The sequence below is a fragment of the Semicossyphus pulcher genome, unplaced genomic scaffold (genome assembly GCF_022749685.1).
Source record: "Semicossyphus pulcher isolate SPU_LCO1_2020_fin unplaced genomic scaffold, fSemPul1.0.p SCAF_1, whole genome shotgun sequence".
NCBI lineage: Eukaryota > Metazoa > Chordata > Actinopteri > Labriformes > Labridae > Semicossyphus > Semicossyphus pulcher.
In genome coordinates, this window is record NW_027211603.1 from 10,633,657 (window position 1) to 10,649,229 (window position 15,573).

General features: G+C 42.2%; 1 protein-coding gene across 1 annotated transcript; it reads left to right on the plus strand.

Annotated features, from left to right (window-relative positions):
- The first annotated feature begins 1,245 nt into the window (after positions 1 to 1,245).
- Positions 1,246 to 15,496, plus strand: itgb6 (integrin, beta 6). The gene is made up of 16 exons (XM_069657893.1): positions 1,246 to 1,335; positions 3,591 to 3,660; positions 3,992 to 4,071; positions 4,266 to 4,464; positions 4,558 to 4,804; positions 4,903 to 5,068; positions 5,719 to 5,880; positions 6,079 to 6,174; positions 6,400 to 6,489; positions 7,648 to 7,782; positions 8,600 to 9,017; positions 9,099 to 9,321; positions 9,775 to 9,869; positions 12,660 to 12,776; positions 12,855 to 13,021; positions 14,261 to 15,496. The coding sequence occupies exons 2-16, from the start codon at positions 3,606 to 3,608 to the stop codon at positions 14,357 to 14,359; spliced, it is 2,349 nt and encodes a 782-aa protein (XP_069513994.1). The 5' UTR covers positions 1,246 to 1,335; positions 3,591 to 3,605; the 3' UTR covers positions 14,360 to 15,496.
- Positions 15,497 to 15,573: the final 77 nt, after the last annotated feature.

Below are 15,573 nucleotides of genomic sequence, written 5' to 3' on the forward strand. Positions count from 1 at the left end.
CTTGATGATTAGTGCAAAAACAGAACGGTGCAGATGTGCATAAAACTTTATAACCATAAATAAGTGAGCGTTAAAGTGATGAGCAGAGTTAGTGCAAAAATGGTATGCTGCAAGTGTGCATAAAACTTTATGACCATAAATAAGTGAGCGTTAAAGTATCATAATGCTTTGAGTCCTGGTGTGCATTCACTTTTCAGTCTTTCCATTTTTTGTTTCCCCCTGCCATCACCGAGAGGAGTTGTGCAGTCTTTTGCACAGGGGGACAAATGAGTCTGTCTGTGGAGCAGGACTGGGACAGCAGTCTGCCGCTGAACGCGTTTATTCAGGGTCCTTCTCTCTGCCACGGTCACCAGGGAGTCCAGCTCTGTGCCCACTACAGAGCCAGAACCTCCTCACCAGTCTGTCCAGCTGCGCAGCGTCCCTCTTCTTGCTGCTACCACCCCAACACACCACAGCGTAGAAGAGAACACTAGCCACCACAGACTGGTATAAAATCAGCAGTAGTTTCTTGTATAAATTGTAAGCTTGCTGAGACGTAAAATGTGATTTTTGTGGCTATAAAATCCTCCATTCTTTTATAGTGTAGGCCTAAGCTCTATTGTTTTGTTCCACTCTTATATTCATCTATGTGTACACCTGCATTCCAGCCATTCCACTGTAAGAAGGAGTCTGTATTACAGCCACGGCACTCCTTCTCTTGGCTTCCTCCTCCTCCTCCTCCTCCTCAGGAAGTAATTGAACTTGAGCAAACATGCGCACACACACACACACACACACACACACACACACACACACACACACACACACACACACACACACAGTCCAAACAGATAAAGACCATTCCTTTGAGTGTGGAGTGTTGTGCTGCAGTTGACACCAGCTTTAGCCTCTAGAGCGCAACACTCGCACATCAGTCAGGTCGTCTCTTAATAAAGAAGCTAGGTCCTGCAGCAGCCTCACAGCCTGCAGTTGTTGCTGTCACTCATTATCATCACAGCCTCCCCCTGCGCGCACACACTCACACACATACGGGCAAGTTGGAGCCTGTACAAACACCCACACATGACCCCAGTATGCATGCACACACTCACCCACTTTGAGACGCACACACAAAAGCACACATGAGCCAAGGAGCATGGGCAGCAGGGTCACCCTAGCGCCATGCTTCATAAAGGGCGCCGTTACAAAAGGTTTACTGTTACTCTGACGGCTGCCGGGATACAATAGGACTGAATGTACTGGCCTGATGCTGCTCCACTGCTCTCCATTTTTCACTTGATGACAAGGAAGACAGACTGAGACGGGACAGCATGTTATCAGAGGACGCCCCTGAAGGTGAGTGGGCTCATTGCAGGGTTAATGTATACCTCCATTTCCACACATAGTAAAAGTGTAGTGCTGACAGAGAGAAATGTGGGAGAATAATTTATGGATTGCTGAATTTTGATGAGAGTGATACTCTTTAAAAAGCAGCTTCAAACACTGCTGTCAGATTTCATGTGAGGGAAAATATTTCCCCCTGAATTCTGGCTGAAAGGCAACAAGTTTTAAATTTAGAAGAAAGTGCAGCAGTATGGTGCAACTGTGACACCTCATTACACTTTAAGCGTCTAACCTACGTGATTTACACACACACAGGGCCTGAGACGTTACAAAAAATGTTGTTTGATTGCGTCATGCTGAGACATTTCTCGGGAAATTCAGAAATAATGACAAGCAAGGAGAGATGAAGGAGGAGAGAAGAGGAGAGCAGCAAATCACAGGTACACTGGCAGACAGGAAATGAGAGGAATTAAGCTAAAGGAGGTATAAAATGAAATGCCAATTTCACAGGCCGACACTTCAAGAGGGCTACTGGGTAAGGTGGATCAAAACACAGAGAGCCGAGGAAGGAGAGAGGGGTGTCATTGAAAGAAGAAAGGAGAAGAAGAAGAGAGGGGTGAGAGGGATTAGTTTAAGGAGAGAGGAGGTGGAGTTTGGTTCGGGGTGACAGATGGGACTCACCCAGATCCAGAGGGGTGTGGTGATGAACAGTGAGATTCCTGTGAGTTGGGACAAGCTGGGATATTTGCACTGCAGCTGTCAATAGTTCAGCACCTACGCAGACACACCCTCCTCCCCCTCAGATTACACACACACACACACATACACACACACACACTTTCAAACGCTCACACATTTCATATCTTGTCATAGCTCAGCATATTTAGTTTTGCCTTGAGCTAATCGTTGTGTTGAAAAAAATACTTGTGAGACACCCTGATGAATCATGTTCTGGTGTCGTTAAAGATTAACATACCCTCTGTTGGTGTCTGGGTAGTAGGGGGTGTACAGGCTGTGTTTGCTTATGGTGGGGCCTGTCCGTGTTTTATATCCTTCATCGGCCATAGGTCAATGGTAACGTGATCTTAATAGAGACAGGCTTAATTCAAGCCTATGACTGTGATGCAGTAGTGGTGAGGGTGTAAACAACAATACTATATAGGTTAGGAAACCCACAATAACAAGGTCACATAAGATTTACAGCTATTTAATACAACAAAAATTCAAGATTGAATGGTGAAACACAAATAGAAGATATAAAAAAGAACTACATAAAATTACTGTAGTTGTAAGTTATTAAAATTACAGCCTTGCACATGCAATTTAGAATTATATTATCATAACACATCTATCTATCTATTAAAGCGGTTGAAAGAGTACTCAGATCCTTTACTAGGCAGACCTTCCAGAAGGTCACAAGACAAATTTGAAGGGTTGTGAGATATCAAAGCGAGTTAGGAAGTAAGAAAAAAATCTCTTTATACAGCAGCCTACATACATTTAAGTTAGTTATTCTCTAGTCTTCATTTTCTTTATGAAATGTTAGATAACTTTTCGTACCTCAAGCTGTTATTTAAATATAGTTTTGGGGGGAAATGTCTCTTTAGCAGAACTACAGAAACAACTCATTACACCTGAAAGGTAAGAAGGAGCCCCAACCAAACCCTGCTTTCAGAAAAGGGACCCATATATTGTATTTTATACAGCAAATTTGATGTAAAATCCTACTCAAATTGATAGAGACACACTCAAGTAGCCTAAAGAATCACAAAGCAAAGCACTATATAGCTAACCTACTTTCCATCACTACACTACACTCCACCTGACTACTACACTCAGTTGGCCTAGTTTTATTATTATCTAATCCAAATCCAAATGTATCTGGAATCTATTTTAGGGGTTTTTATTTGAAACGTGTCCCTCCATTCAAGTTCCGAATAAGACTAAAGGTTATGGGAAAAAACATGATTCATTATCTGATAACAAGGTTAGGCAACAGAATTAGCGGGTTAGCATGTCAGCCAATGGGCTTTGGTTTCTCCTCGCGCCCGCCTCGCTTTCTCACCTGGACGGAAGTGAACATAAAAGGCAGCGCAGGTAAAGGAAGGCGAACACCTCCTCCTCCTCCTCCTCCTCCTCTATCCAGGTAGTAGCGCTTGCCAGTGTAGCCCACTTTAGGCTGAGTAGAGGAGGCATGCCGCTGGATACGTTTCACTTCTAAATATGAGACAGCTTGAATTCTTCTTCTTCTGTTCCCTCATTACCAGTAACCTCGCGGACTAATGGGGCTTATACTGCTGAGCCTGATTCTGCGGTACTGGATCCACACCGTGGAGGGTAAGCAGGACTAATGTTCGGCTTTAAAATCAAGGGCAACACGTCTATAATGTGCAAACCAAGAGTCACTCAAGAGAAGACTATAAAAGCTGTGTTGGTATTTATGACCAGTTAACATGTTTTATTGTGAAAATGCTTTTTCAAATGTATTTTATTGCACTTTAACAGAATAGTTGAACCGTTACACCTGTTAATAAATGTTTTATATCTTAAATTCAATAAACAATGTTCACTTATTCATTTGTTTTGTGTAGAGCCCTTTATTTTTTGTAGGAAACCATGCTTGATGTTGACATGCTGACTCTCTCTGTGCTCTGCATCTTTACCGCAGGATCATGTTCAGCTGGCAGCGCTGTGACTTGTGACCAGTGTCTGCAGGTCGGTTCTCACTGTGCCTGGTGCACACAGGAGGTAAGAAACAAAGGTGATAACACAATAATGTAAGAGGATTATCATAATACATTAAAAAAAAGGATTTTTTGGGTGCAGATGAGCAAAAAACATTGCTTGTATGGCTGTTTGTACCCACTGAGGACAATTAAATTTTTACAGCATCAAATATTCCTGTATCAGGTTGTGTGTGACTTTTTTCCATTATTTCTCAGAATTTCACAGACTGGTTTTCAGTCAGCGAGAGATGTGACACACTGGATATTTTATTAGATAAAGGATGTGCCAGAGACCAGGTGGAGTTCCCTGTTTCCAAAGGCCAAATCCTGCAGGATCGTCCACTCGGGAAGAAGACAGGCAATGTTAACAGCACTCAGATCTCCCCGCAGAAAATGTCACTTAAACTGCGACCTGGTATGCTACCCAGCCCGTTTTGATGTGATTTGCCACCAGAAGTGGATTCCTCATTTTCAGACCGAAATAAGGTGTGGTTTTGTATTTGCACAGGCAGCCAGGTGAATTTCCAGGTTAAGATTCAACACACAGAGGACTATCCTGTGGACATCTACTATCTGATGGACCTGTCGGCATCCATGGTCGATGATCTGGAGATGATCAAAGACCTGGGCTCCTCTCTGTCTAAAGAGATGGCCAAACTCACCAGTAAATTTAGAATGGGATTTGGCTCTTTTGTGGAGAAACCTGTCCTGCCCTTCATCAAGATCACAGAGGAAGAGCTTGCGAACCCCTGCAGGTACACTATAAATATTAACGCATGACCAAAGACTTCAACATTATCCTCTTTTGTAGTGCATGTTTGAGGTTTGACTTTCAAATTCTGATGTGTTGCAGCGGTGTAGGCTTATTCTGCCTGCCAACATTCGGATACAAACACGTCTTGTCTCTGACGAGTAGGACCGACAAATTCAACGAGATCATCAGAATGCAAGGTGTGTCGGCAAACATTGATGTGCCAGAGGGAGGCTTTGATGCCATCATGCAGGCGGCTGTGTGTGGGGTAAGATTTTGTGTTTTATGGATACGAAAGTAAGATGTTTTCTTTTGTGATTCTGTGTGGTCAACTCCATTATTTGATTGGTTATTTGCGTTGACCCCTGAAGAGTGACACCAACGTGTCGTGCCTTTTGGCCAAGCAGAAGTCCTCATAAACCACATTTAGAGTCCATTTTCTCCCTATGAGCCATGGCTTTTTTCATAATTTATATATGTTTTTTTGTACATAAAAGTGCAACAGTTTGTCCTGTGTCATAAGAATGAAGATGGCAATATTTCGTCTTTTCCTTATTGGCAACAAAAGCCACCATGAAAAGACAAAAAGCAAGAAGGCATTCATTTATCTCTCAATACTTCCCCAGCAAGTCTGTGCCTCTAATAAAAATGAGTTACATTCGTTAAATATGCTTAATAATTTCCCCACAGCTTGCAGTTTTTAGCAAAGGTAACTAAAAGAGGGGAAAACAATGAATATGTCAGGGACTATTTTCAGAGGCAGATTAACCCACATTTGGTCATCTAGTAAGTATTTATGGCAGCAAATGGTGTTTGTGGTGTTGATTAAGAATGACAGAACTTGCCACCCTGTGCCACATTAAGTTCAACTGATGTGTTTTTTAAGGAGCCTGAGCATCATACTGTGTCTCCTGATAGGACAAGATCGGCTGGAGGAATGACTCGATGCGTTTGCTGGTGTTTGTCAGTGATGCTGACTCACACATTGGGATGGACAGCAAGATGGCCGGCATCGTGATTCCCAACGACGGGCAGTGTCACCTGGATGTCAACAACGAGTACTCCATGTCCACGGTCCAAGTCAGTCCTTATTTATTTTATTTAAACTTAATTTTTATGCATTAATATCCTGGGTGTTTTATTCTCTTATTTTTAACCCATTCTGTGACCTCAGTTTTATGACATTCATCTCATGAGTCATTGTGGGGTCAGCTGTGATGCATCGTCGCAGCCTTTCAGCACATTCACTACTGACATTTCACCATTTTTCTTCCCCAGGAGTATCCGACTCTTGGTCAGCTGATTGATAAGGTTGTGGAGAACAATATTCTACTGATATTTGCTGTGACAGAAAACGAGAAAGGCAACTATAAGGTAACATAAAAGTTTTAATATCTTGTCATCAGAATGTGTCAAAACTGGAGGGCTAAAATATGTGCTTTTGAGTGAGCATGATGTTTACTGAGCATATTTATTCATGGAACTGCATTCTCATTCAACCTGTTAGAACTAGCCCTCTGTTCTTCCTTGTTCCGTCTGACGAGTTTGAGCCCACATCTGTAACACTGATTGCTCTGTCTATCTGTTGTTTTCTTGTAGAACTATGCAAATGTCATACCTGGCGCCACAGTCGGGGTCCTGGCGACAGATTCAAGCAACATCCTGGAACTGATTGTAACGGCGTACAAAGTAAATAAACAGTGTGGTGTTGTGGATGTGCGGGTAGACACGAACGCTGACACTAACAATATGGAAGACTACTTTCTTTATAAAAGCTTGAATTAAAGAATCAAACACATACATATAAATATAAAAGATGCATGAATAAACCCTCTGTACATCTTATTTGTACATCAGAACCATCAGACGGTATTTCTGCTTTCTTCATTCCTCTTCCTCTCGTGCTTTTCGTCTTTCATTCTTTCTCCTGTTACGTTTTTTTCCCTCCACCACCCGGTACTTTGCATCAGCATGTTTGACAGCAAGTCTCTACTTGTTCCAGCTGTTTGATCTCCTCTCAGTCTAACTTACTCTTTCTTCCTCACTCTCTCTCTCTCTCTCTCTCTTTCTTTATTTCTCTGCCTGTCTACTTGTGTCCTTCGGTAAATCCCTCCTGGCGGCGGTGACGGTTGGCGAGTCCTTTAATTACTTCATCGGTTTTGTACGCTGACACCCACTTTTAGTCTCTGCAACTTAAACCACACTGAAGAGAGGCGTCCTTGTAAAAGTGTTTAAAGACATGTATTTATATCTAGATTGCAATTGGATTAATGTCTGTAGCTAAATGATGTTAGCATTCCACTTTAGAATACTCCTCAGAATATTTAGTGAATAACATTTTCTCCTTTTCCGACTTAACTTTAATCCACCTTCAGTTGAGTGTATCTTATAAACTTATCCCTGTTCTCTCCTCCTCCTTAGCAACAATGAATACGCACTAAGTACGATTACAGGCCCACAGGAAACACACAATTTACCCTCTGATGGCACCCAGACGATCCGTCACAGAGGTCATTAGTCAGTCAAACACAGTCTTTGCTCCCGCTGAGGTCAACCGTCACTCTTTTCCTCAGGTGCTTTGTGCAGCGCAGCACACCTGGGATGATGACTCACACTAAAAGAGGGAAGTATATAGGTGGTTTCTAACAGTCTCAGCACGCTACAGGTCAGGGCAGGGTGAAAGTGTAATCCATGAAACGCCCTGGAAATCCCACTTCATGATTAGTGAGTTGTGGGTTTGGTCTTTGGGGATTTTTTTGCTTTTGTTTAGGGGGAAAATATTTTGTTCTGTGCCAGGTCTGTGCATTTCAGTAAAAGATGCTGAAACATATATAAACTGTCTTACAGGAGCTGCGTTCAGAGATTGAGTTGGAGGTCCTCGGAGACACAGAGGAGCTCCAGATGTCCTTCACAGCCATTTGCCCAAATGGGAGCGTCCTCTCTGATATGAAACGCTGCTCCAACGTCAAACCCGGAGAGACGGTCAGTTGCTTTGTTTGAAATTGCCGTTTCCCTGAATTTGTAAAGCACCTTTCATGAAAGCTATGAAGCCGTTTTAAGTGCTTTAAAGAAGACAAACTAATACGAGTGTTACAGCAGGGAAAAGGTAGGAATAGTGAAATAATTAGATATATCAAAAGTAAAAAGATACAGAGATGTACGGTGTAGTGAGATGGCAGAGATAAATAAAATGCTTCATGTAAATTCATTAAAATGAGAAAAAGTAACAGATTGAGATCACACAATGATCATGAAGCAGCCAAAGCAAAGATCTGGCTAAAAAGGTGTTTTGAGATTATGTTTAAAAGTATCTTAACTTCCGACCCCCTGTTAGATTACGTTTGGAAAATAATAGCAAAAATGTTGTTTTCCCCATCTGAGTCTTGGCACCTGTAATTAACAGTTAGGTTTTTTTCTGTCTCTTTGGTCATAAATACTCAGACACATTAATTAATAAAAAAGCTGGGCATTATAGGTTTCAGCAAATGTTTTTCAAAGAGGACAAAATTGTGGATTTGTTGGGGACTATTTTCAGTCGAGGATTAATACACAATTGTTGGTGTTATGGCAGCAGAATGGTGTTTGTGGGATTGATTTAAAATGAGCTACAGTTTCAATAAATTAACATATAACCCAGTGCCAAATAAAGCTCATTAGTGTGTTTTTAATAGATTCTGGACAACAATAGAGCTGTATAGCACGGAGGAATAAGCTGTATCAGGCTTTGGTTATACAGTAAGTTTGTGATAGCTGGTTCTATTGTCATAGTTAGTCATGGTGCTCTTTCTTTGCTCCTCAGGTAGCCTTCAACGTGACTGTGGAGCTCCCAGGATGCCTGTCAGGAGTCCGACACTTCTCCCTCAAACCGGTGGGCTTACAGGACAGTCTGGAGGTGGAACTTGAGTCTCTTTGCTCGTGTGACTGCCGGCAGCCTCCTGAAGCAAACAGCAGCCATTGCACCGAGGGCCAGGGGGCTTTCCAGTGCGGCATCTGCATGTGTCAGCCGGGGTTCCTGGGAGCTGAGTGCGAATGCAATGAGGAAAGCGCTTTGTTGAGTAACTGCACTGCTAATAATCAGTCTGGGATATGCAGCGGTCAGGGGCAGTGCTACTGCGGACAGTGTGTGTGTCATGCATCCAGCTTTGGACGCATCTACGGGCCTTACTGCGAGTGTGATGATTACTCCTGTGTTCGCTTCCGCGGGGAGCTCTGTGGAGGTGAGTCTTTACAAATGAGTGTTATGAAATATCAACAGGTTTTTGCGTCTCTTGCTCAAGTTTTTTTTTTTGCATTTTCAGGCCACGGAGAGTGTGACTGCGGCGAGTGTCACTGTGAAAGTGGCTGGGCGGGAGAGTACTGTAACTGCAGCAGCAGCACCGATGCCTGCATGTCAGAGGATGGCACTGTCTGCAGCGGCCGGGGGAGATGTGAGTGCGACCAGTGTGTCTGCTCGGTACCTGGAGCATCTGGGGACAAGTGTGAAAAGTGTCCAACATGTGGAGACGCCTGCAGCTCTGCAAGGTGAGAACACATTCATGCTATTACTTCTTTGAAAAAGGATGTAATTTTCAGGGTTTTGTTGGCTGTAATTGTTGTTTCTCTACCTGAAAGATGTATTATGCTACCTCTGTACGCCACATGATCCATCTGTTCTTTGGAGTACAGACATATCAGATTCTGTTCCCCTTGTTCACATGTGTCTACACCTTCCATGTGACATCAAAAGACAACTAATGTCCCCAACACAGCACCAAGAGATTTCCTTTCTCCATTGTAAAGCAGCTGTCAGGGGTTGTGCCATCTGATACCACTGTTACAGGGGAGACGGGTGGTAGAGAGTGGGTGAAGCCTTGGGAAAACTGTGATAAGTGACCAACACTGGGATTTCTTTGTACTCGCTGTGTCAGTGATGGAAGGCTCATTAAAGTTTCCAAGAGGGTGTACCAACTCTTTGTTTTTCTGTGTTAACACCAGGACCTGTGTAGAGTGCCACCTGCAAGACAAGGACGACGCTGAGCCGTGTGACCAGATTTGCAACGTCCCAAAAGTTTCCATCAACACAACAGCAGGTAAAGGACTCACAAATGCACCTTTCATAGCGCTACTTTAAATAATGTGATTAGGGATGCCCGGCCCTGTCCCAAATGTGGCAATGTCAGTAATACATCTACTCTAAGTTACGGGGTACCAAAGTTCAGAGAGACAGTTGCTGATCAATCAGCTCTCTAGGTTAAAGTAGGATGTGGATTTTGACACCTACAAACGTTAGAGATTTGTAGTGTTTAAACCAGCTTAAAAAGGATTGCCTTGTATGAATCATACAGACTCTATTAAGACTTAAGACAGACTCTCTGTATTGTGCTGATATGTGTAGTATATTTGCTGTTCTGTGGCTGTTTTTTGTCTACCTACCCAGGGACAACATATGCTAATTAGCAGCTAGCTCACTATGGTGTAATTACTTTTAAATGTGTGCTGTCCCTGCAAACACAAACAAAGAGTAATAAAATTTAATGCGCTTCCTTCAGCATGATTGAGTAGTCCAAACTCTCTGCACGTATCTTGTTTCTCATGCTTGGCGAGGCTTAATAATATGTTACGTCGTTATTGAAACATTAAAATAGATATCTCCTAACAAGCCAGTTGAAACATTGAAATATTGCACACAGTTTGACAGATATGCGTCAGTGTTATGCATTCACACCAAAAGAAATTGTGTATATTTTGGCCTATATCCCAGAACATGCCTTATCTCGCAAAAAGAGAAGGTCATGTCACACTGTGAAAATAAACTGGCTGATACTTGACACTTGTTTTAGATAATTATGTATCACAGGGAATATTTTGTTTCCTGAATGTTTACCTAAAGCCGTTTTGGGTGTGGACGGAGGTGAATGTTCCTGTTCGTTTGGTGTTTTTATGAGCTGGTGGGAAACTTTAAAATCTGTAACTATAGAAATGGTCGCCATGTTTGCTTGTTATTGTTCTCATCCAGGTTTATTTTTGTCTTTTAACAGTAGCTGAAGAGAGCATGGCTTTTTGGCAGCCAAACTTTGATGTTACTTGTTTTTGGAAGAGACATAGTAACAAAGTAGCACACTCTTTGACAATCTCTGGCAGGTTTCAAGTTCATTCAAGGTGATTTTATCTTGCTCAAACAAGGAATTAAATCCGTGGATACCTGGAAGGAAATAACTCATGATGGTATTTGAAAAATGCAGATGCAAGGGTTTTTTATAAGATCAATCCATCCATGATCTATAATACCTATTCTGTTCAGGGACGCAGGGGGGCTGGAGCCTATCCCAGCTGTTATTTGGCGAGAGGCGGGGTACACCCTGGATTGATCGCCAGTCAGTCACAGGGCTGACACACAGAGACAGACAATTTGGAATATGGCATAACTTTATACTGTATACTACAGTATATACTACATACAGCATACTGCGTTCGGCGGTATGCTACGCCAGGCGGCAGTTTCTGGTTTTGGAAAGAGGAAGTAAAGCCTGTCTTAATTATAGCCCGTCAAAAGCAAACTGCCGCTTTGTTAGCTGAAGCATCCCCTTCTGCTCTTCGGGGATGCTGCTGCCGTTTCAACTGCCATAGTAGCGTTTCAGCTCTTTGCATTGTGGGATACAGTAGACGAGGTAGACTGGTCCGATGCATACTCAATAATCAATATGAGATCCGGGTATTTTTGGCATACTGTAACTTTTGCTTTTGTTTGCATACTACATACTACATTTTGGCCAAGTCAGTACGTAGTGCTAGTGTAGTATGCCATTCGAACGCAGCCAACCTTTCACGCTCACATTCACACCTATGGCAATTGACCAATTGACCTAAAGAGCATGTGTTTGGACTGTGGGAGGAAGCCGGAGTACCCGGAGAGAACCCACGCATGCACGGGGAGAACATACAAACTCCACACAGAAAGGCCCACTATGTCCGAACCTGGATTCAAACCAGGAATTTTCTAGCTGTGAAGAGACAGCGCTAACCACTGCACCACTGTACAGCCCTTTTTGTAGGATAAAGTATACAAAATTAAGAGTAAGGTATAGTAAGCCTTTAAAGATAATACAAAGATCTTCAAAATAAGAGTATCTAAAAGTAACAATAATCATTTTATAGTATTGTTACAACAATTTGTGTTATTATCAACATCACCAGCTTTTATAGAGAAGTTCTATCCCTACCAAATTATAAAAGGAAGTTTACTGACATTTATACTATGTAAATACATCATTAGTCCATACACACCTGCCTCTTGGCTTGATCACTTACCTGTTCTGGACTCGCTTGTTGTTGCTGGAGTTTGCTCCCTCGGCTCAGTGTTTTTGATGGTGGTATCAACACGGGGCCATGCTAAGTTCCCCCATGGGTCAGAGACTTGGAGGAATGCTGACCTGCATGGACTCGGGTGTCTCTCTGAAGCCTGTATCCCCTCCTCTCTCTAACACAACACCATCCATGTCCATGTCCAGCAGTGGACAATGGGGAACATATTATTTACCTTGTCGTACAGGCACAGCTATTGTGGTGCCCGTGAATAGCCAAAGGACCCTGTCTTCCTTCATAGAGGAGATTATTTTAAACCTGCTATACTTGTGCAATCTGAGAGGTATATCTGATTATCGCAGAGGATTTTTCAAGCTTCAGATGTGAAATACAATGGCGTGCTCCACGCACACACATGCACACACACCAGATTGTAGTGTTTGATATGGAAATCACACTGACAGCACAACAGAGGAGAGTATATCCTTTTACATTCGCAGCACAATGCAGAGAGGGAAGGTGATATACGATGGGTTTGTGCCTCACTTATGGATATTTCTGTTCACATTTCCTCTCAGATTATGACAAGAGCCTTTCTCTGCAATGCAAGCTGATGACGGAGAATGAGTGCTGGATGTCGTTTAATGTGGTAGGAGGTGAAACAGGGACCACTGCCTACAATCTGCAGATGTATGGTAAGCTTTACAGCAACAGAGAAAACAGACTAAACAAAAGGGACTCCTGGTGTAATTGTGTCCTCCGTCCTGTCCCAGGTTGTCCAGAGCCTCCCAACATCCCCATGATTATCCTCGGGGTCTCCCTCTCCGTCGTGTGCATCGGCCTGATCCTGCTGGGTGTGTGGAAGGTGCTGGTGTCCGTTCACGACCGTAAAGAGGTGGCCAAGTTTGAGGCTGAGAGGTCCAAGGCAAAATGGCAGACGGTAAGGCAGTTGTTAGAGGGATAGTTTTGAGGTACTTATTAATACGTACAGTAGATAACAGTCAGCACGGCCCCTGTGTGGAGATGCCGGCTGGAGTTCCTGCACAGAAGCTAAGCTGAACAACGCTGCAGATGGGGTCAGAAGTACCACGTACTTTAGCTACTTAAAAGAGTCCTACAGGGGCGCTGGTTTAGCTCAGTTTGTAGAGCAGGCGCCCCATGTACAGAGGCCGCAGTCCTTGACGCACTGATCGCAGGTTTGTCTCCCGATCTGCCGATCATTTGGTGCACCTGCCACTCTCTACTCCCCACATTTCCTGTCCTTCAGTCCTATATAATAAAGACAAAGCCCCCCAATAAATCTTTAAAAAGAGTCCTACATAAAAACAAACATTTTGGTTTTAGTGTATGCTGTATTTTATTGTTTTTTCAACCTTCACCTTGCCATCAGAAAGCCCTTTCCCTTGGCAATATGTGTCACTCTGCACAACGGCTCTGCATACCTACGCATGCAGCGCACCGGATCAGCTGTTTGGGTCATCGGTTTGGAGAAGAGACGACAAACAAAAGAAAATACACTATTATGGAAATGATGAAATGACACTGGAGATGATGGAGACTAGAGGATACTTTTATGAATTCCGTACACAGAGGCAGAGTCCTCAAAGCATCGGCCGCGGGTTCGACTCCGACTTGCAGCCCTTTGATGCATGTGTACTCCTCTCTCTCTTCCCCATGTCCTGTCAATCTTCAGCTGCACTATCTAAGAAAGGCAAAAGACCAAACAAGTTATCTTATCCTCGACAAATTTCATGAAAAACAATGACACAAAGAATTTATCCAACCAAAAATAATGAACAATGTGATATGCCTGAGCCTGAAATAGCTGATTCTTTCTTTGACCAAAAAATGTTCAAACATATCTTTTCTTGAGCCGTTTGGTTCAAGTACAGACAAGAATGAATTAGTTATTGCTTAATTGAACAATTATAAACCCAAAGAATGTATTATGGGCTCTCCAATTCAATCACTTCAAAAAAAAATGTGAGGTGAGGTAATAAAACAAACTGTTCTTAAAGATTTCAGTATAAGATTTCAGATTTCAGAAATATAAAATAGTAGTTTAAATGTGTTGGTCACAATATGTTCAATGATTCAATGTTTTTCCATCTCTTAAATTCAAAGTGATTTTGACTGTTAACATTTGAATGGTATTTGTGTTTTCTTTGTGTCTCTTCAGGGGACCAACCCTCTGTTCAGAAGCTCGACGTCGACGTTCAAAAACGTAACTTATAAGAACACACAGAGAGAAAAGACTATTACACTGGATCCCAACTGACGATAAACTGGAGGCAAACCACCATCTGAGTGCACTTACCTGTGTGTCTGTGTGTGTGTGTGTGTGTGTGTGTTCGGTGTGAGAGAGAGTGATTTTGTTTGAGAGAAATGGAGAGAGAAATATTTGTACTAAATTAGTTTTTTTTATGATTCAGAGATGTTATAACACAGTGTCCAACACTGTGACAGACAAACACTACATGATGAATTTGCTGCTGTAAAAGTGCACTGCCGATGTACTGTTAAACACTGAACTTTCCTGCTGCGTGATGCTACAAACTAAAACATGTCTCTGTCTACTGTAACAAGCAGCATGGGAAGGAGGAGTCTACACTACGCGTGGTCTACTACTGAAAACAGTCTTTGTTTTATTCTAATGAATGTAAATATACAGGTGGATGATTTTTTAATATTGTGTTTGTGTTATTGTTAAGTGAGGCTGAGCCTTCAATGTTGATAAAAGAGTTTTTCTGTGGCACATAAATAAAGTTGAGTTTTGACTTATTAAATATACAGTACAGAGTTCTGTAATCCCCCAACATGTATTTAACGTCGTTTAGATTTGGCTCTGAAAACCAGAATTAAAAGGTTATTTTGTTTACAGTGAACAGTGAAAGTAAGAAAAGGGCATTTCCTCTTTACTTTTATTTTATTGACCTGTTTCCATTTTTTTTGCACTCCACTTTAGACCCGATATCAGGCAGACAAGTACACATGGTTTCTTTGTGTCTTTTTCTTTTTTTAATTATTATTTTGGTTAAATTATTTCTTGCAAATCAGACTGGAAATTTGCTGAAGGTCCGACATTATTACGTGTTCTTGTACAGAGGATCTGTGTTGAATGTAGCTCCAACAACTTTAATAACTGATCTCCTTTTGTGCTTATGTTTTGCATTTTACCCAAATAAGGTTGTGCTTCCTCAAACTACAACACACTGATAACCTGGGGTCAGACAGTACTCTGGCATAGGAGTACTGGTTTTGTTTTGGTTCTCTGTGCAAAATAAAACAGAGCTGTTATCTGATTTATGTCTGAATGAAAGAAGTGACATGTATGCTGAAGCTTATAAAAGGAACCCAACATTTCCCTGTCATTGTACCTCAATAAATATACTTGACATTTAAACTTGAACTTGACACAATCAGAAAAGAGGATCCAAAGGATCCAACTTTATGATTGAACACTCAAAAAACACACATTTATGATGCAGTGCT